The sequence below is a fragment of the Callospermophilus lateralis genome, chromosome 10 (genome assembly GCF_048772815.1).
Source record: "Callospermophilus lateralis isolate mCalLat2 chromosome 10, mCalLat2.hap1, whole genome shotgun sequence".
Taxonomy (NCBI): Eukaryota; Metazoa; Chordata; class Mammalia; order Rodentia; family Sciuridae; genus Callospermophilus; species Callospermophilus lateralis.
The window spans coordinates 8,199,147-8,220,656 of NC_135314.1; the positions used below are offsets into that span (position 1 = coordinate 8,199,147).

At 45.7% G+C, this 21,510-nt stretch overlaps 1 protein-coding gene across 1 annotated transcript; it reads right to left on the reverse strand.

Moving 5' to 3' along the window:
- Window positions 1-1,404: 1,404 nt before the first annotated feature.
- Window positions 1,405-8,755, reverse strand: LOC143408356 (carbonyl reductase [NADPH] 3-like). The gene is made up of 3 exons (XM_076868007.2): window positions 8,110-8,755; window positions 6,627-6,734; window positions 1,405-1,899 (listed from the first exon to the last, which is right to left on the reverse strand). Exons 1-3 carry the CDS (start codon window positions 8,396-8,398, stop codon window positions 1,463-1,465), a joined length of 834 nt encoding a protein of 277 aa, XP_076724122.2. The 5' UTR covers window positions 8,399-8,755; the 3' UTR covers window positions 1,405-1,462.
- Window positions 8,756-21,510: the final 12,755 nt, after the last annotated feature.

Here is a 21,510-nt window from a genome sequence, read left to right on the forward strand (position 1 = left end):
TGCCAGTAATTTCTCCTCTTTGATAAGATCATTTGGTCTCCAGGTTTTTTTTTTTTTTTTTTTTCTATAAGGCATAGCCAGCACTCAGGAGGCTCAAAACCAAGCCCACTTGAAAGCAATGAGTCACTGTGACTCACAAGTGGACTCTCTTGTCATGGAGACTATAAAAAGGGCTCAGGGATTCATCCAAAAAATCGCCCTGGGCTGTAGCTCAGAGAGGGGTATCAACAGGGGAAGGAGATGATCTGCAGTTAGGAAAGCACAATGATGAAGGACATGGCAGGGCAGCCTTGGGCAGTAGTGCAGACACAAAACCCAGTATGGCTGGGCACGGTGGCACACACCTATAATCCCAGCTGCTCAGGAGGCTGAGTCAGGAGGATAGCAAGTTCAAATCCAGCCTCAGCAATTTAGCAAGGCCCTGTCTCAAAATAAGAAATAAAAAGGATTGGTGATCTAGCTCAGTGGTTTAGCCCCCCTGGGTTCAAACCCAGTATGGAAGAAATCACATCCTAATAAAACAAGACCTTTCTCCTGAGTCTTTCAAGTTCCGTTTCTTAAATGGGACATTGGTTTGGACTGAGCTCCTACACTAGGTCTACCAGACCTAGGTGGAGTTGTTCATGCTAAAGTTACACTTCACCAGGTCAAAACTAAGAAAACCAGGAGAGAGATGATAGCCAAATTTCTAAACAACCCACGTTTAGCCTGCATACATACTTCTCTCCTTTTTAACCTTTACAAGAAAATAGCTTTGAAACAACCAATCTGTTTCTCATCTGTCCTTGCCTTCCTCAGTTCTTTCTCATCCGGGCTCGGCTCATCAGAACACTCACTATTTTATGGGATGAGATGTTGCCCCACTCGAGAATTATAAATAAAAGTCAATTTAGATCTTCAAATTTGTTGTAATTTTGCCTTTTGACAGAACCAATAAAAACAGACTCAAATACAGCAAGACAGAATGAAATACAAAAGGAAGTTTGCAAAGCTAGGGAAACAGGATAATTATGACCCTTCAGAATCAACAAACTAGAAACAGCAAGGAATGGCTTGGAAAATGGCCAAGATGAACTCCTCAGCTCTTAAGACCATTATACCATGGTTCTCAACCTGCTGACCCAGGACGGGCCGCAGCAGCAGCATTACTAGGAACTTGTTAGAAATGCAAATTTGGGGCCTACCCTAGGCCTACTGGATCCGAAACTATCGGGTGGGAACAGTGATAATGCCTACCAGTTCCCTATGTAATCACGATGCCTGCTAAAATCTGATATGTCCTTTTCTTTCAGGCTACAGATGGCAAAATGGCTCTGCTCCAGTCTCTGGAACGAGACATCTTTCTCCCAGGGAGATTCTAGTGGACATTTCTTCTCAACCACAGAAATAGAATCCGACCACATCTGAATTCACTTGTTCCTTCCACCAACATTTATTAAATATCAAGCCATGAAGAAGACGTTCACCAGTTTTGCACGACTTTGTCACGGACTAGCTGGCCTTGTGGCTCAGTGGCATCTGGAGGCAGGAGGGCCAAATAGACAGGGGTCTCTGCTCCCTCCTCCACCATCCTGGAGCCTTGGTCCCCGGCCATGTCTGTTTTCACCCATCCAGGGCAGCAGGCATTAAGCAGAATCCGGTCGGCTTTTCTCTTTTCATCCAGCCGCCGGGCCAGGATTCTCGATAAGACTATGACCCCCAACTTGGACACCCCATAAGCCGAATTGGGCCAGCCTTCCCTCTCATGTACCTCATTTCTTGTGTCCTCCACAAACTTTTTCATGAGGTCCACCAGATCCCCCTCGGTAAGTGTGTCACATCGGAACTTTTCCTGCAGATCCTCACTGCAGTTTTCAAGAGCTTTCGAACCCTGTAAACTGCTGATATTCACCACTCTCCCTGGAACAGAGGAATAGAAATGGAAGCACATCACAAAGCAGCACTGGTCAGCTGAAGACAGCCAGCAACAACCGAGGCACGGTACAGGTTTAATGGCTGAAAAACATCAAAAAGCAACTCTAGAAGGCATAAAATCTGTGTGGGGGCGGGGCAGTGTGTGTGTGAAGGGGTTATACATTTATTTGGGCTCCTGTTCTCCCAAATGGAAGAAAGAACACAGCTCCGTCAAAAATAGGTTTTCCCTTCTGCAGCAATTCTCTATGAAATGGTGGAACTGTCATCTGTAGCAGACTCACTGGACAATTTTATAAAACAGCTTCCTTCGACACATATGCTGCAAGAGCCTGCTTTCTGAGGGACCGTACCCTCATTTTGCATCTCAGCTCCCAGTGCCCTCGGTTGGCATATTTCTAGGGCCACGGGCAGTCACTTCTATCCTGGGTACCTAAATCAGGATCAAGTGATGGCAGGGAATACCACTGTCCTTAGTGCCAGGCATGTCCACAAGTGGAGCAGGTTAACATCCTGGTCCTGATTTCTGATTAATTGTTAGTCTCTAGTTAATAATAATATGGTATGAGTCGTTAAACTAATATGAATTAATATTCATGTTGATTATAATTCACAACTGCTAAAGAGACAGTTGTGCCCATGAAAGCCAATATGCAGGCCAGCACCCATTCAATAATCTGAAGCATTGCTGGAAACCTGAAAACCAGCCAACATGAATTTGCACATCTTATCCACCATCCAAATCCACCTATCTTGGAGTGTTCTTTTCTTTCTTTATTTTTTATTTTTATTTCTTGGTACCAGGGATTGAACCCAAGGGTGTTTTACCATGGAGCTACATCCCCAGTCCTTTTTATTTTTTGTTTTGAGACAGGGTCTTGCTAAGTTGCTGAGGGTCTCCCTAAATTGCTGAGGCTATTTGTGATCTTCCTGTTTCAGCCTCCCAAATGGCTGGGGTTACAGGTATGTGTCACCATGCCCAACTTGGGAGTTATTTTCTTACATGCTGTTCTGAATTCACATTCTCTACATCAGTGGCATCCACCCCAGGTGCACATTTGGGGCGGGTGGACCACTTTGAGGGCCCTGTTTATGGAGATACCCTCAGTCTCTCCTTGAACACCAACATCACACTCATCCTACAGGTATGTGTGATTCTTCAGTCTGTCCTTCATTCTTTCCCTCTCTCATTTTTTATGGTGATACATACTTCTTTCCTAAATTTTGAAAACTAATGAGAAGTTGCAAAATGTTCAGCAAAGCCCATACATACATTTTTCACCTAAGTTCACTGATGATTAACGTTTTGCCCCATTTTCTTTCTCCCTCTCTCCTTTTCTCCATGTTGCAGAAATTTAAACCCTTTCAAATATTTTAGTGTTTAAGTGATTCTTGTGTTGGTATGGGATTGGTTCCAGGGCCTGACAGATACCAAATATACATATGCTCAAGTCCCATCTATAAAATGCATAGTATTTCCAGGTAACTTAAAGAGATTCTACCATAGGCTTTAAGTGGTCTCTAGCTTATTCATAATCCCCAATACTATGTAAATGCTATGTAAATCATTGTATTATTTAGGAATAATGACAAGGAAAAAAGGTCTGAACAGTTTCAATACAGATACTATGTTTTACAAATTGCAAATATTCTCAGTCCATAGTTGTTGAATCCCCACCTATAGAACCAGAGGTACAGAGCCTGACTGTGTGGTAACAGGCCTTCCCCACCAGAAGCACAGCATGATTGCACTCACACTGTTGTACAACCCTGTTATCTCCAGTGGCATGCATGTTCAAATGTCCCCAGCCATTCCACATAATGCTGCTTTATAGTTTTTGATTGTTTTAATCCAAGATACAATGTGGGATTTTGGACTGCATGTAGTTGTCATCGCTCTCTCTAAGTATTTTTTTTTTGTTGTAGATGAACACAATACCTTTATTTATTTATTTATTTTTATGTGGTGCTGAGGATCAAACCCAGGACCTCACACGTGCTAGGCAAGTGCTCCACCACTGAGCCCCAGCCCCAGCCCCTGTAGTTGTCATATCTTTTTAATCCATTTTCGTCTAGATTAGTCAATAATGACCTTTCTTTTGAAGACTCCAGTTCATTATTTTGTAGTATTTCCCCCAATTTGGATTGGTCTGATTTTCTTATAACTAAATTTATTTCAATATTTTTGGCAAGAATACTACATTGGTGATGAATTCCTCATTGCTTTCTATACAGCTTTGTTCTCTATACTCAGCTGCTCGAGGAATGACATTTACAGGGGAGGAAGAAAGAGAAGAAACAAACTACAGGAGCTACTCAAAGCCTTCCAGGAAATGCAAACCCTTCTACAGAAGAGGGGTCCTCTCTGATCTAAGGGAATACCTTTGAGAGAGGCTGGGTGATAATGCAGGAACCTAGTCAACAGATGGGTCTAATTCTGAGGAGAACTGCACCCCACCCTCATCTGAAGTCCAGGTGACCTTGTTGGTCCTGAAACAGCCTCATTCTAGAAGGAGTGGGCAAGTAGCTCCCTCTAGTGGCTCAAAGGTTGCTTAGCCAATTTACTCAGAATCAAACAAGCAAACCAAAGGCTTTTTAAACTTTTAAATGCATTTTAGAGCTAAACAAAGAGACATTAGGAAGCAGCAATGCTCAATATTTACCTTCTGGTAAACACCAGATTTACTAAAAATCACAAATATTAGCATTTTGTAAACTAGAGATTCCCACTTTGGAAACTGACTGAAGATGGAGATTCACCTGCTCTGGATTAATTTTTAAACCCCATTCTCCCCCGAGACTCCCATTGTCTTTCAAAATGGCTTGGTTTATAATCATTTGACACTCTTATTCCTATTTCACTAGCACAGGTTATCCTAATTTGATTGAGTAATGAAATCAAGAAATTAGGAGACATTTTCCAAATCCATGAATACGTGTATGTGTTCAGTTCTTTTGGCTTCAATTCCCCTCTCAGGAAAGTGGAGGTGAGGCAACGCAAGGCTTCTTCAGCAATTTTCAGCTCTTAAATTTTATGACTGTAAAATTCAGCAGGGAGAAGACTTCCTGATAACTTGGTAAAAGATAGCCCTGCAGTGGAAAAACAGAAAACGTTCTGTTCTAATCTGGGAAGAGCCCCAGAGGTATAAGCGAACATAAAGCAAGATCACATCGAGTGTGGTAGCATGGGTCTGTAGTCCCGGTATTTGGGAGGCTGAGGCAGGAGGATCACTGAGCCCAGAAGACTGGGCCAACCTGGGAAATGTTGCAAGATTAAATCTTAAAAAAAAAAAAAAAAAAAAAAAAAAAAAAAAAAATTAAGGTGGCAAATACTATGCTAATCTTCACCTTTTGTGTTAAAAAAGGAGTTTTGAAAATATGCATTTTTATTTGCTTAGGTTTATATTTGTAAACTCCATTTCCTGGCCTCTGGGCACTCACCAGCTCCATGCACTGGACCAAAGGCTTCCTATGACCAGCACCTACAACACTGACTGCAGGCTTTCTATGATCCCAGTCCATTAAGAAACTGATAAAGAAAATCAATCCCTGTGGAGCTTGGGAGTGAGTGGGTAGGGAGTAGAAGTGTGCCTCTCACGGTATACCTATTTAGACTTAAAAATGCTTGCATTCAGAGATAATCCTATTCAAAATCACATTTCTAATAAACCACACAATTCTTCTCAGAATCACAAGTAACTTTTTTTTTTTTTTGGTGTGTGTGGGCGTACTAGGAATTGAACTCAGGGGCACTGGACCACTGAGCTGCATCCCCAGCCCTATTTTGTATTTTATTTAGAGACAGGCTCTCACTGAGTTGCTTAGCATCGCACTGTTGCTGAGGCTGTCTTTGAACTTGCCATTCTCTTGCCTCAACCTCCTGAGCTGCTGGGATTACAGGCATGTGCCACCACACCTGGCTTTGTATTTACTAATAAAGAAAAATTATTTCAGATTTTCTCAATCAGCTTGCAAAATTGAGAGTAGGAAAGGAACATAGGGAAAGTAACAATGCCAGAGAAGACACCATCCTGCAGGTCCCCCAGACAAGCCAGGTGTGGGCACATCCTTGGGGAGGAGGAGATTCACTGAAAAGCCTTTGGGGACTTGTGACATTTTGTCCATGAGGGTTGAAGATCATGTGATCTGGATCCCAAGAATTGTCATACAATTCTTTTTTTTTTTTTTTTTTTTTAAGAGAGAGTGAGAGAGGAGGGAGGGAGGGAGGGAGAGAGAGAGAGAGAGAGAATTTTTTAATACTTATTTTTTAGTTATCGGCGGACACAACATCTTTCTTTGTACGTGGTGCTGAGAATCGAACCCGGGCCACACGCATGCCAGGCGAGCGCGCTACCACTTGAGCCACATCCCCAGCCCCATGTCATACAATTCTTTGAAAGCGGAAATGTTCAAGCAAGGAGCCAGACACTTGAGAAATTAGGACAATCTTCCATCTCCCTTCCCCCACCCCCTTACAAAGAAACAGCAGAGTCTGGGAATGTAGCTCAGTGATAGAGAGCTTGCCAGCATGTGGGAAGCTCTTGGTTCAATTCCCAGCACCACCAAAAAAAAAAAAAAAAAAAAAAAAAAAAAAAGAAAGAAAAGAAAAGAAAAGAAACAGCAGCCCTGGGTAATTGCTGGGGGGCCAGTCCAGAGGGCCCATGGCTTACTCCCTCCTAAGGAACACAACCTGACAGTCCATCCCCTGGACTTACCATGAGGCTTCATTATGGGCAGTAATTCAATGCAGACATTTCTAGTAGCAAAAAAGTTTGTCCTCAGGGTCATCTCAGCTTGAATGTCAAAGGGTGTTGGATCATCCACTTTCAAAAAGACAAAGAAACAAAGAAAAAGTCACCTCCCCCATACACACTCCTGAGAACATGGATTCTATTGCCTAACAACCAATTAAAAGAGAAGCTAATTTTTTAAATCTCTCGTGGTTGGTTCTCAAACTTCAGTGTGCATGGGAATCCCCTGCAGGGCCTGTGAAAACAGCTTTTGGGGCCACACCCAGGGAGTCTCTCATTGGTAATGCTGCAGCTTCTGGGCTTCCCACCCCACTTCCAGACCCCTGGCTTTGCTGCTGCTTCTCAAACTTGATAGGCACTGGAGATATCTGGGATTTGTGTTAAAATGCAGATTTTGATTCAGCAGGTGTGGAGCCTGGGCACCCAGTTTGCGCCCAGGTTTGCGGGTACCGCCCATAAGGGCTATGTCTAGACCTCTTGTCTAGGAAGCAAGGTTTTTATTCACCAATCCCTCAGCCAACCGCGGCAGTCTACTTCCGAGGCTGTCAATTCCCGGTTCGCAGCTCCCCAAAGCCTAGAGGCTGAGTTGGAGGTGCTGGTGAGAGGAAGACTTGGGTCCGTGGCAGAGCAAGAGTGCGTGCCCAGGGCCAAAGGCAGAGCTACTTCTGCACAATCTGTTCTTTCCCTCTTCCTGTCTCAGGCTTCTCTTCCCCCCTCGGTTGTAAGTGAAGCTGACCTGTTTCTTTATACTCCTGGATCATGGCAACTCAGTAACTTTCTTCATTGACAAATTGCTGGAATAAATAATTTCTTTGATTTCTTCCCCTAAAGGAAGATGCTTCTTAAAAGCCACATTTGCATTTTTTATAACAAACATTAGCTCCCTGGGGGCGGGAACCAGGCTCGCTTCCCTTTGGCCAGAGCCTATCAAAGCTCTCCATTAAACAAACTATGAAATCCACTAATGTGCAAGTGCGCGCTAATTGTGTCTTAGCGACTCATTTCCTGTCCTGGGCAGATGTCTCCTGGCATCTATGAATGCGCCCTTGTTTCACGGGGAAAGCGAAAGTCAAATGATTTTGGAGACCCTTAGCAGAGAAAATGGTTCTTGGAGTGGACGGAAAGCTGATGAGCTTAGCAAGGCGTGGCTCCCTCCCCGGAGGCCGGTTTTCCTACAAACAGCCATAGCTGAAAGTTCTGGGCGGCCCCTGGGCGGCGCACGGGCTTGCACAGGCCGGCGAGCCGGCTGGGCAGGCAGGGCGCGCGGTGTCACAGCTCCCCAATCCAGGAACGCGAATAACCGCCCGACAAGGCGGGAGCTGAGCGCATCCCCAGGGGCTGGCACCGCCCTCCCAGATCACAGTAGTGGACAGTGGGGGCGCCTGCGGCTTGCCGCCGGTACCCTCGGAGCGCAGCGGGGAGTTCTCCCCCCAAGCCCCGCACCTACTCTTGAAGGCGATGCCCGCGTTGTTGACCAGAACGTTGAGACCCCCGTACTCCTTGCGCAGGAAGTCGCGCAAGGCGCGGATGCTCTGTAGGTCGTCGATGTCCAGCTGGTGGAAGCGCGGGCTCAGGCCCTCGGCCTGCAGCTGCTGCACCGCTGCCCGGCCCCGCGCTTCGTCGCGTGCGGTGAGCACCACGTCCCCCGAGAATTGCCGGCACAGTTCACGGGCGATGGCGAAGCCTATGCCCTTGTTGGCTCCGGTGACCAGGGCCACGCGGCTGCAGGACGACATGGCCGGGTGGGCAGCGCGGGACACCTGTGTGGAGAGCGGACCTGACAGCGGAACACCCCGGGTGCGCGCTGCGGAGCCGGGCCAGGGTCGGAGCAGAGGCGCAGATCTAAGACCTGGGGTCCAGTGCTGCGACTCCTAGAGAACAAGGCCCCCGGAGCCGGTCCCTCCCCTCTGAGGAGGGGCTGTCTGATCCCGAAGGTTTCGTAACGCCCCAGCTTGCGGGTCCGCCTCCTCCCGTCGCTGGGGTTTTGATCCAGGCTCTGAAATGAGAGGCGATCTGCGAGACTGCCCTCCTCTAAGCCACACCGGTCGGCGATGGGTCAGTAGCGAGCTACGGGTTCTTAGCAGCTGGACCGAAGCAACTATTTCGGGAGTACTCCAAAGACAGAAAAACAAGTGCTGAGTAATTTTCTTGGGCGTGAGCCCATTATCCATTGCAAAATGCAAATGTTCGCTTTTGCCTAACGCGCAAAGAAAATACTTAGACATAGTAACTTCTTCTGCACACAACGGTCCTCTGGCTCGCTCCGGAGAGAATTAGCGAAGAGAAGTTCCGTAAGTAGACAGGTGTGTCGGGCTACACCGCTCTGTGAGCCCCTGTGCGCCCCCAAGTGGGAGAGGATGTTTACTGAGTGCCAGATCCTTTATAGGAATGTTTTATTTAATCCTAACGTACCTCTGTGGTGTAAAGTGTCTGCCTTTAGCTTTGTTCAAGGAGGATATATCTCTATAGAGTCATCTCCAAAGAGATCTAGATCCATCTGCGTTTCCCCTCCCAGTCAGATCTGTGCATCCAGCAACAAAATCAAAGGCATGTCAAGGTGTGCGTGCAATTAGAGCTCCACCCATCTTCTGTGTAATCACAGCCTGTTTGATTGGTGACTTCCAGATGAGGGGATGGCTGTGATCTCATCGTGACTCAACTTTTCCCAAGCCCAGCCAGCCAAACTGCCTGGTGCCGCTGTTACCCTGACTCCACCCTCTCTATAAAGCCAATACCGAGGTCAGGAAGGTGGGCACCTGCTGGTCTAACTGCCTCAACCCAGTATATCATTTTTTTTTCCTCTTGAAGATTAAGAAAGTTTAAGGTTTTCTACCAGTTTGATTTTTTGTTTGGCTAGTTGGCTGCTGTGAAAGGGGTCTCGCTCTGTTGCCTACTACACTGGCCTCACACTCTGAGGCCCAGATGATCCTCCGGAGTAGCAGACAGGTGCACTCGACCATACCTGGCCTTTCTTTTTGTCTCTGATCTCTCTGGCTTAAAGTTTAACTTTTTCTCACCTTCAAGGAATCACCTTTTGGTTTTATTGATCTTTTTTTCTCCATTTTTTTTCTGACTATTTTGATTTCTGTTCTGATCTTTCTTTTTATGTGCTCAGTTGGGTTTTATTTGAGCTTCAGTCTCTTAGGATGGAAGGCTGAGGCTGAGGCTGAGGCAGGAGACTCACGTCAGCCTAGAAGTTTGGGGCCAGTGCGGGCAGTGAGACCCCCATCTCTTAAAAAAGAAAGGAGTTTCAAGAACTGATAGACATATTTTTTTCTTCTCATAGACATATTAAAGCATGTTTTATGTAAAGGCAATAATCTCAGAGAAAGGTGATGTTGGTGAAGGAAAGGGAGTAATTGCAACAATAAACTTTGTGGGAAGATCAAGTGGAGGGACCAGGACCACGCGGGTGAGGCTGGGGCGGCAGGGCACCTGGGCAGCTTTCCTCTTGCAGCAGAGTGAGTGGGGTGGTTACAGATGTGCCCTGAGGGCATCTGTTAGTTCTTGGAAGATTGAGAAAGTTGAGTCATCATTGAGAAAGATTAGTTTGGGAGATTTAGGAACAGAACAGTCATTTTGCAGAGTAGTAAAGTGATTTATTAGGCAGCGTCCAGACTCTGAATCCAGGACCCATGGTATCTGTGGTCCTAAGATCAAGAAAGCTGGGTCAGCCTCCTGATCCTCCCACTCTCAAATGTCCAGCTGCTAGTGCAGCGGGGTGCAGTGGTTAAATCATAACAGGGGAGGTGTCTGCAAGGAAAGAACTGGAGTGCAGAATCATGGCCACTGGGGGCAGAAGGAATGATGTGATGGCGCTGGAGCTTGGTAAGGAAGGGAGGCAGGAAGCCTAAAGGAATGGAGGTCTCCAAAGGAAGGGATCCTGGGGGACAGCACTGAGACCAGAGCTAAGCCAACTATCTTGGTCCATTTTCTGTTGCTATAACAAAATCTGAGTTGGGAAATGTATAAAGAAAAAAGGTTGATTTCATTCACAGTTCTGGCAGTCCAAGACTGTGGTACTGGTATCCATTCAGCTTCTGATGAGGGCCTTGTTCTGTGTATCATGACAGAGAATTGGAAAGGGGAAGCAGGCGCTACTGGGAGGAGCTTGTGTGTACAGGATAGTGAGGGGAGATTCTGGTTTCCATAAAACAGCCTGGTCTGATGATGCCGGCCTCATTCTTGTGAGAGCTACATTAATCCCTGAAGAGGTAGAGCCCCGTGACCTAATCACCTCTTAAAGGGCCCACCACCTCTCAACACCACTACATTTCAACATGAGTTCGGACAGGGATACTCAAGCCACAGCAGGTAGTTTGAGATGATGTAGGGTGTGGCCAGCCCTACTCATATTCATTGTTGAAGGGTTGTGGGGAGTAGTGTGGGAATTCTGTTGATCTTAACAATGGTTCCAAAAATTTTGCATATTGCAATCCCTGGAGATTTTTTTAAAAATATTAAGTGTTGAACCAGATGCAGTGGCTCACACCTGTAATCCCAGCGGCTCAGGAGGCTGAGGCGGGAGGATCACGAGTTCAAAGCCAGCCTCAGGAACTTAGTGAGGCCCTAAGCAACTAAGTGAGACCCTGTCTCAAAACAAAAAATAAAAAGGGATGGGGATGTGGCTCAGTATTTAAGCGCCTAGGTTCAATCTCTGGTACCAAAAAAAAAGTCAGCGCTGATACCTGGCACACATCCCAGGTATTGTGATGTGGTTGGTCAGGGGTTTGACAGAAGGACTGGTGAATTCAACATGCAGCAGAGTTTGAGAGCACTGGGTTAAAGGGACAGGTTACTGGATGAAAATGACATATTCTTCAAAAGAGCTGGGGTCTTTGAAAGAAGAGAAGAGAAAGGGTTTGGAAATGTCACAGGTTACTGTGGCAGATAGGAGAGTGCCCTCCTGCAAAACACCTGTCCCCAGGGTGGTGAAAGTGGCTTCACTTTGCAGATGTGACTGAGGATCCCTGACATGGGGAAGCCCCAGGCTATCCAGGTGGGTCCAGTGTAGTCACAAGTCTCAAAGAGTAGAAGACACGAGGGTCAGACAGAGACGCGACCAGGGAGGCAAGACCTGCGCTGCTGGCCTCGATGCTGCAGGGAGGGGTTTTGGTCTAGAGGATGCAGGTGGCCTGTGGAAGGGTTCCTTTCCCACAGCCTCCGGAGGGAGTGAAGCTGCCTTGACCCTGCACTTTGGGACTTCCAACATCAACAACTGCATTTGCTGTAAGCCACTGATTTGGGGTTAATGTATTGGGGCAGCATCAGGAATGAGCTCAGTTATCAGGGAGGATTCCTGTGTCACACCCAGGGCTGGGGAAACCATTCCCTTGTACCAGTGCAGGCTGGACAGATGGTTGGGATTATTAGCTCATATTTCAGAAAGGGAGAAACTCCCGGGTGTTTCTGAGGGATGAAGAAGAATGAAATAAAGGGGAGAAGCTGTCTGACATCTGCTGCTCCCAGCTTTGCCACTTACTCACTGTATGACCTTCCTGGTCTCTCGGTGCCTCCGGTTACTCATCTGTAAAATGGGAATAATTACAGTGCTAACTCTTATGACTGCTGCAAGGATTAAGTGAGTTCATATTATAAAAGTGCTTAGAGCAGTGTTGTCTCATGGTAACTCCCAGTTAATCACCCACTTATATTCTTTGCAAAGGAAGACAGACAACCACCTAAAACCAATATGTTTGTTTGTTTACAGCTACTTATTGATGTCTTCCCAGTTTATAGGAGCTGTGCTAGGAAGTCATGTGGGCCAGTTTTAATTTGCTAGAGGTAGATAACAGGCAGGGGAGGGAGGAGAAGCTGGTCCAGCCTCACCTTACAGGAAGCACTATTGGGTTGTCATAAGACAGCCGGGTTGCTGCAGGCAGGTCTGGGCAGGAATGGGCCCCACTGTTCTTCTGGAAGCAAGATGAAGGTCAGGTTCCTGAGTCAGAAGGAAAGATGGACAGACACCTTGGTAACTCCCCACTTCCCTTCTCCATCCCCTGTCCTTCCCTGCCTGTCCTTCTTAGGGCTGGACCATTAGGTGAGTTAGATTCAGGACAAAGGTGCTGAGTACCATGGAGGGGACAGGGAGAAGCGAGTCCTGGTGCCACCTCACTGAGCTGTCTCCCGTACGCCTGAGTGCTTCAGTGAGGCCACCCCTGGCCTCAGCAGGACTGAGCAGGCAGGACAAGCAGACGTGTGACTATTCTTGAGGACACTCTGGTGACTATCCCTTTGGTGTCCTGGGTTGGTTTCTGGCCTTTAGGTTCAGAGTGACTCAGGGAAGAGGGAGCTTCTGGTTATAATTACTGCTGTCTTGGAGGAAGATGTTCTCTCTGCCAATGTGACACAACCAGTTTCAGTGTGCTGTCTGCATGCCTGGGCTCCGTGCCCAAAGGAAAATCGGTCAAGTCTATGGCAGCCTGGAGAGGGGACCCCAGGAGGCATCAGGCTGCGGAAGCCCCTGAGCCAGAAAACATGGTCCAAGTTCCTTTATCTGTCCCTAGGACACAAGCCACTGATCTTTGCGAAGCCTGCTTTTTTAACCCTTAGCTTGGAAAAGTACTGTCACACCTAAATCTAAATGTCATTCCATACATTTCTGGTGAGTGTAATGTGCTACTACTTCCTTGGAGAGCAATGAGGGCCTATCTTTTGAAAATTTAAAAGGTGTATCTTTTGCCAGAAGGTGAATCACTGGGGAATTTATCCTATAGTGACCCTCCTACATGTGAAATGACAAAAGGACAAGAATGTTCTTTAAAAGAAGCTCCCCGCTGGTTATTGCAAAAGTCAACAGTTATTCAGAAAAATAGTAATGGTTGTAATAATTGAAGTGATAAAATAATAACTTTAACATTCAAAAGATGGCTTTCTCTGTAAACAAGAGTAACTTTGGGGGCCCATTTGTCTAAGTGGGACTTGCTGCCCTCTAGTGGTCTAGTGACGAAACTTCATGGATTTCTTACAAGGGGGCCCCACATGGGTGGCTTAAAAGGACAGAAATGTATTCTCTCCTAGTTCTATGCCAGAAGCCCAGACCAAGGTGTCAACTGTCCCTGGCTCTCTGAAAATTCTGGCAAAGAATCCTTCTTGCCTCTCCTGGCTGCTGCTGGTGGCTGCCAGCAATCCTTGCTGCTCTTGGCCTGTAGCAGCATCTCCCCAGCTTCAGCCTCCGTCTTCCCATGGCCACCCTTGCTGCGGTGTGCCTGCTGTATCTCCTTTCCTTGTCCTCTTTCTCCCATATTTTATTGGTGCATGATTATTGTAGATAATAGTCGGATTCGTTGTTACCTATTTGTATATGCCCATGATAGAGCAATGTGATTGGGTCGCTCTCTCTCTCTCCCCAGTATCTCTCCTTTCCCTCCCTCCTTCCTCTCTTTGGTCTCCTTCCTCTACTGGTCTTCCATTTTCATAAGTTTCCACCACCTCACTTGGTTTTTCCTCTCTAGCTTCCACATTGAGAGAAAATAATAATGCTCCCAAGTTCCCTACATTATCCTACAAATGGCAGAATTCCCTTCATCTTTATGACTGACTAGGACTCCATTGTGTATTTATGTCACCGTTTCTTTGTCCCTCTTGACTCTTCTTATAAGGATACTAGTCATTGGCTTTATGGCTAGCCCTCACCTAGGTAATCACGTTTGCAAAGACCCTATTAGCAAGAGGTCATCCTGAGGTTGCTGGTAGGCATGAATTTTTATTTTCAGGGGGGCACTATTCAACCCACCACAGAATCTTTCTTTAAGATTTTAAAAATTCATTCTAATTAGTGTATTAAGTTACTTAATTTTGATATGCTTATCATGATTTGTTGTTGTTGTGCTGAAAATGGAACCCAGGGCCTTCCGCATATTAAACACACATGCTCTACTGCTGAGCTCATCCCAGTCCCTTGTTAATCATTAATTATTATTATTATTATTTTGGTACTGGGGATTAAACCCAGGGGCACTTAACCACTGAGCCACAACCTCAGCCTTTTTTTGTATTTTATTTAGAGACAGGGTCTTGCTGAGTTGCTTAGGGCCTTGCTAAGTTGCTGAGTCTGGTTTTGAATTTTCAATCCTCCTGCCTCAGCCTCCAAGCTGAGGGTGAATTCTCCAGGGATGAATTCTTATCTATATATGTCACAGTCCATTTGTGCTGCTATAATAAAAAACACCTGCAACTAGGTAATTTACAAACAATAGAAGTTTATTTCTCTCAGTTCTAGAGACTGGAAAGTCTAAGGTCAAGGTGCGAGCTGGATGGTGTCTGCTGAAGACCCCGTCTCTGCTTCCCAGATGGCCCCTTATTACTGTGCCCTCCAGCAGGGTGAACTCTGTGTCCACACATGGCAGGAGGCAGAAAGGAGGGAGGCAGGTCCCTTATACCTCCTGTATGAGATCATGAATTGTCGGGAGCCATTCTCACATGTGACTGGGTGACTCCCGTTTAGGGTCTGAGGCGCTCTGGCTGTGTCGGAGCTTTCCCGGCCCTCTCCTGTTGAGAGAACCTGTCCGTGTGGGGGTGTAACTGACCACTGACCCCGGAGGCCCAATCACTGACCCTGACCTTGGAGTGCGGCCCCCCTTCAACCTTCATTGGATGGAATTCTTCCCTGAGTTTCTTGCTCCCCAATAAAAGGCTACTCCCTGGCGTGCTCGCTCTCTCTCTCTCTCCTGCTAGCCCTGAGTAACCCTTGCTGCCCTACCGGGCGGTTAGAGGAAGGAACCAGAGAGGGGAGCCGTCTCGGACCTGGTCATAGAAAAAGGTAACTGAGTCTGTGTGTTTATTTTCGATCTCACTAGCTAACTTTTATGCCAAGAACCTCATTAATGAAACCATTGCGCTGGCCGCATGGTAGAATGAATCACCTCCCTGGGAGCCCCACCTGCTAATACCATCACCTGGGTGATCAGATTTCAACATATGAATTTTGCAGGAACACATCCATTCAACCTATAGCAACACATATCAAGTTTTGTTTTGTTTTGTTTTGGATCAGGGATTGAACCCAGGGGCATTTAACCACTGAGCCACTATCCCCAGCCCTTTTTATGTTTCATTTAGAGACTGAGTTTTGCTGAGTTGCTTCGGGTCTTGCTAAGTGGCTGACACTGGCTTTGAACTCGTGATCCTCCTGCCTCAGCCTCCCTGAAATAACAGGCGTGCGCCACTGGGCTCATAATTTTTTCTATCAATACAGAAGTCATATGCATCTCTACTGTTTTTGTTGTTGGGTATGTCTGAGGGGTCTCTAAATAAAATATAGCTGAATTATAACTTCCCTTCTTAGTGGCTTTTTAAGAACTGAGAGCTGCTTAGTTCTTGCTGAAGCCTGGTGCTGCCTCTGATTGCCTTGTTCCACTGTGACTGGAGGCTCACCATGCTGTGGGCCAACTCTCAGGGAGCCCCTTTGCCAGCAGATGCTAAAGTGTCTGCATAGCCACACTGTTTTTTTTCCCTTTCATACCTGTATTTTTGCTTTCCATTCATCTTTCATTTCAACCAGAGATCTGCACACCCAGTTATCAGTGATCAGGGTTTAGATTCTGTAGCTCTCATTTTCCAGTTACAGTCTATAGGAAAGAATCTCTGTGCAGCTATCAGAAACACTAGTTATCCTCTGTCATTAGTAGTTGTATTAGCCAGCTTTCTGTCTCTGTGACCATAAGACCCAACAAGAGCAATTTAGAGAAGGAAGAGTTTATTTTGGCTCATGGTTCCAAGTCTCAGCTCACAGGTACTGGACTCATTGCTCTGGGCCCAAGGTGAGGAGAACATCACGGTGGAAGAAAGCTCCTCCATCCATACCAGTTGTGGCCAGGAAGCAGAGCAAGAGGGGAAGAAGGTGGAAGGGGCCAGGGAAGATGCATTCTTCCAGGGCACACCCCTGGTGACCACCTCATCCAGTCTTGCCCCCGCTGCCTACAGTTACCACCCAGTCAGTCCATTCAAACTAGGATGGACTGATGAGGTTACAGCTCTCAAAATTCCTTTGAACATTCCTGCATTAATAGAAGAGTCTGCTCACATTGAAACCACAGCAGTAACCATGGTTCTTTGAACCTTTCTTCTTAAAAGCTTCATTGAGATGGAACTGATGTACTGTACATTTAAGGTAGAGTGTGTTTGCAGAACCATCCAACCACCACCACATTTTTGTTATCCTTAAAAGAAACCCTGTACTGACTGGTAGAGATTGTTTATTTACTTCTGTGCCCCAGCTCTAGACACCAGGACAGACTTTCCACCTCTACCCATCTGCCTGTCCTAGACACTTCATATACATGGAATTATATGAGGTCCTTTGTGAATGACTTACGTTTTGCATAATGTTCAATTATGTTGGAGCATCTTACAAGCTTTTGAAGTTAGTAAGCAAGTCTGATTGTTGGTTGGGTTTGTAATGAATTTTTATTTGATAATTGTTCTGTTGATTTTTCATTGCTGGGACAAATGCCCAAGAAAGACAACCAAAGGAGGAAAGATATATAGATATATAGATATATCTCGGCTCATGGTTTCAGAGGTTTTCAGTCCATGGTGAGCTGGCTCCATTGCTTTGGCCTGAGCTGAGGAAGAGCATCATGGCAGAGGGACCCGGTGGAGCACAGTCATCAGCTCATGGGCAGCTGGGAAACAGAGAGCCAGCAAAGAAGGGGCTGTGGAAAACCTTCCCTTCCATGGCCCACTCCCAGTGACCTCTCACCCCAACCGGCTCTACCTCCTAGATCTCCCACCACCTCCCACGATGCCACCAGATCACCAGTGTATTCATGGAGTAGTCCACGATGAGGTCAGAGCCTTGGGTTCCCAATCACTGCCCAGAAGCCCCACCCTGAACACTGCTGCGCTGGGGACCAAACCCCCGCACCTGCACCTTGGGGGACATTGCAGGTCTGAACCATCACAGATATATTTGTTCTTAAAAATACTAATTGAACATAAAGCTGATACCAAAAAGGCAGTAAAGACTTGATGTCTTTAGAAATCAATTTTTATCTGAACTCATTATGCATGAATATAAATATTGCCAGTTTTTCAAAATTTTAGTTAACTAAAACTAACATTTCAATATTCTTTTTGCCCATCTAAACTTATTCTAAAAATTGATTTGGTTTAGAGTGTTCTTAAGCAATGACTTATGTAAGACGTATTTTTGGGATAACAAATGTCGTAGTTGGGCCTGGAGGTGGCAGATGGCATCTGATGGCAGGAGCATGAGAGCAGTGCGTCAGAGGCAGAAGGAGTCTTGTGACGAGAGGGGGACCAGTGACCTGAGGAGGCAAACTCGCTTTATGACAGCCTGCTCTAGCAATGACGAATCTTTGTCCCGGAGAGCGAGAACCCACCCTGTGAGACCTCAGAGAACATACTACCCCAGGCTCAAGCTGCCAGTCTATGAACCTCTAGGGGACAAGCCCTGCATTTAAAGCCAAAGACTTGCATTTAAAGCAAAAGTTCAACCTTGCAAAGATGAATTTCAGAATCGTTCACCAGCAATTACTGGTCAGTATTATAAATTGAGTCCTAAAGAATTAAAAAGTGTGTAGACTAACATCTACACATGTTTGAAGGAAAGGCTTTGGTGTTGTTTATTGATTGACTGATTTTTGGTACCAGAGAGTGAACCCATGGGCACTTAACCACCGAGCCACATCCCCAGCTTTTTTATATTTTATTTAGAGTCGGGGTCTTCCTAAGTTGCTCAAGGACTCACTAAGTTGCTGAGGCTGGCTTGGAACTCTGATCCTCCTGCCTCAGCCTCCTGAGCTGCTAGGATTACAGGCATGTGCCACCATGCCAAGAAGCTTCAGTGTTATTTTTAAATAAAACGGTGCTGTCCAACTGCCTGTTGAATGATTGAAATATAGCTAGTCTTGTAGTGGCACCCCCTCCTCCACAGAGAATCTTAACTGAACTTCTCCAGAAATCTTCACCATAATTGATGTTAGAACTATCAACAAAAGAGTCTCTACAAAAGAGTTCAATGAAGTTAAACTTCCTATTTACTTGGCCACAGGCCTGGAAGAAATCGGCACTCCAGGTGCTCAATGCTCCTTTACTAGTTTTTCACAAACATTTATGCAGTATAGTAGTTTGAGAAGCATGTTTGCAAATGCAAAATGTGATTCAAAAAAAAAAAAAGACAAATCCCTTAACAGGGCCTCTTGCCTTGAGCTGGGCTTCACAGAGATGTCTATATTTCTAAGATAAGAAAAGTTACCCATTGGACTCCAGGGTACCAGCTGGCAGGGGGAGGAAAGAAAGAAGAAGCTGTCTCCTTCTCAGGAGCTGTCCTTGAGGGATTAACTTGCCCAGAACAGTGAAAGAAAAAGCTGCTTTTGTGTGAAATTCTGCAGACTGTGAACTTCTGAGCACCTTCCCTTACATGGTGGTACAAAGTTCTGGAACTACCTGAATTCGGGGTTCAGGGGGTTGATTGATTGATCATGGCCTCCTCCAATCTGTTACCACTGTTTACCAGTGGCGAGTCCTTGCTTCCCCAGCATATATGGTAGTATAACACCAGAGAAGCACGCTGAGGCAAGGTTAGAGTAGAAAGTAGAAGCTTTATTAAGGACAGCAGAAAAGACTTCTCTCTGGAGGAAGAAGGGGACCCAAGAGGTGGAATCCTTGGAAGGGCAATGTCTTCCCCTTTTAATAGCTAAGGTCTTCTTTCAGCTTTCCCACATTTCTGTCCGTGTTCCTGTCCTTTGTTCTGTTATCTTGCAGTGATAGAATGTAGGTGGGAAGACCCAAAAGATGAGGGGCAGATGGGCCAGAGGAGTAATCTGGGCAGGAAGGGCCTTTTGATTAGCACCTCCCTGTTTGCTGGGAGCTGCTTCATTAACATTTCTTTAGAATGGGCCCTGGGCCTTGGGAACATTAACATTTCAATTTCCCCAAGTGCTGCTCTGCTTTCCTGGGCTCCATTCTCAAAATGGCCTTCATTTTCGATTTTACTCAATATTAGATCCGATTTACCTAACTACACTAACTACCTATCTGTAAATCTGGCTTCATTCCCCCCTCTAATTTTGGGAACTCCTTACTGCTGTAAGGAAAGGGGTTGATGACCATTCTGGCTTCTTCAAGCTGAAAGGGGGCGATGTTGAGCAAGCAGTTTTGGAGTCCCCCTTTTTAAAAATCAGGTCTATTGAATGGTCCAAGATAGAAGTCCGATTGAGAAGTAACAGGCTGTGATTCAAATGTATGATATGTCAAGATCATTGTACTGTCATGTGTAACTAATTAAAACAAAAAAAAAAAAAGAAAAAAAAAGAAGTAACAGGCTGGAGGGCCATTTGAGTGATGGGTGGTCTATAAAAGAAACAGGAAATTATTAGTACTGGAAATAGATTAATGCAGCAATAAATGCCACAGCATAGGAATATGCCAGTGAGTATGATGACAACGACAGAGACTAACAATGTTTTCCACCAGGAAGTACCAGAGAACCAGGAGCTAAGATATTGTTCTCATGACAAGATTGGTGAGGACATGACTTCTATCTGAGCATGTAAATCTTTAAGGATATTTGTCACATTGCCAGAATTGTCAGGGATGTAAACACAACATTCAGTTTTAATAATGGCACAAGTACCACCTTGAGCTGCAGTGAGGACATCAAAAGCCATCCGGTTTTGCAAGATGGCCTTCCTCATAAGTGTTATTTCAGTGTTAAGGAGAGAGATACTTTTCTCGATATCATGGAGGGCAGTTTGAGTATAATTGTTTGAAGTTTCTACATGCCACATTACATCTTCTAAGCCAATTTGTGGGATAAACAGTGAAGCTAGATGATCATACCAATGAAACACAGATCGTCCCCATCTATATTAGAGATTGGGGAGGTTTGCTGGATGTTTTATATTTGGGGTCCATCTCCCCTGCATCCAGGGGTCCCTGATAGTACATCTTCCTATCCAGCCTGGGGGCAAAGATTGTGCCTCTATGGTGTCATGTAAAGTCACCACAGCATATCCCGCTTTGCGTTCTCCTTGTTCCATAAAGGAACTCCCATCAGTGACCATGGGGGGAACATTTTGAAGGTCTTTCTGGGCTGAGTAATTTATGGCTAGGACTTGTTGGCAGTCATGTTCAGGATTTCCCTCTAATTTCTCTGGGAGGAAAGTAGCTGGGTTTAAATTAGAGCAAGTCCTTGAGTTATAGGTCCTTCTAAAAGTAGGGCTTGATATTTTAGAAGGCGATTGTCTGAGAGCCATAGTTCTCCTTTTTTATTTAAAATTCCTGAGAGATCATGGGAGGTGTGGGCAATAAGGTCTCTTCCCAGGGTGATTTTAATTGCCTCAGGGACTAGCAAGGCCACTGCTACTATTACCCTCAAACAATGAGGCCATCCTCTGGACTCTAGATCAAGCTCCTTACTGAGATAAGCTACTGGCTGCTGAGCTGGTCCCTTCTTTTGTGTGACCACTTCCAGGGCTATTCCTCTTCTCTCTGTGACAAATAGGTTGAATTTTTGCTCAGTAGGTAAGCTGAGGGCAGAGACTTGGAGTAAGGTCCCTTTCGATGCCTTAAAGGCTTTAATCTGTTCTGGTTCCCATATCAGAGAAGTTGTTCCTTGGTGTAGTGTCTCTTTGAGGAGGCTATAGAGAGGCTTAGCTATTTCCTCATATCCAGGGATCCAAAGCCTACAGTATCCAGTTATCCCTAGGAAGCCTCTAAGTTGTTTTATGGTTTGAGGTAGAGGATACTGTCCTATAGGGGTTATTCTTTCTGGTACTAGCTTGTGAGTTCCTTGAGACAGCTGTAATGCTAAATATTGAACTTGTTTTTGGCACAATTGAGCTTTTTTCTTTGAGACTTTATAACCCTTATCAGCTAAGAA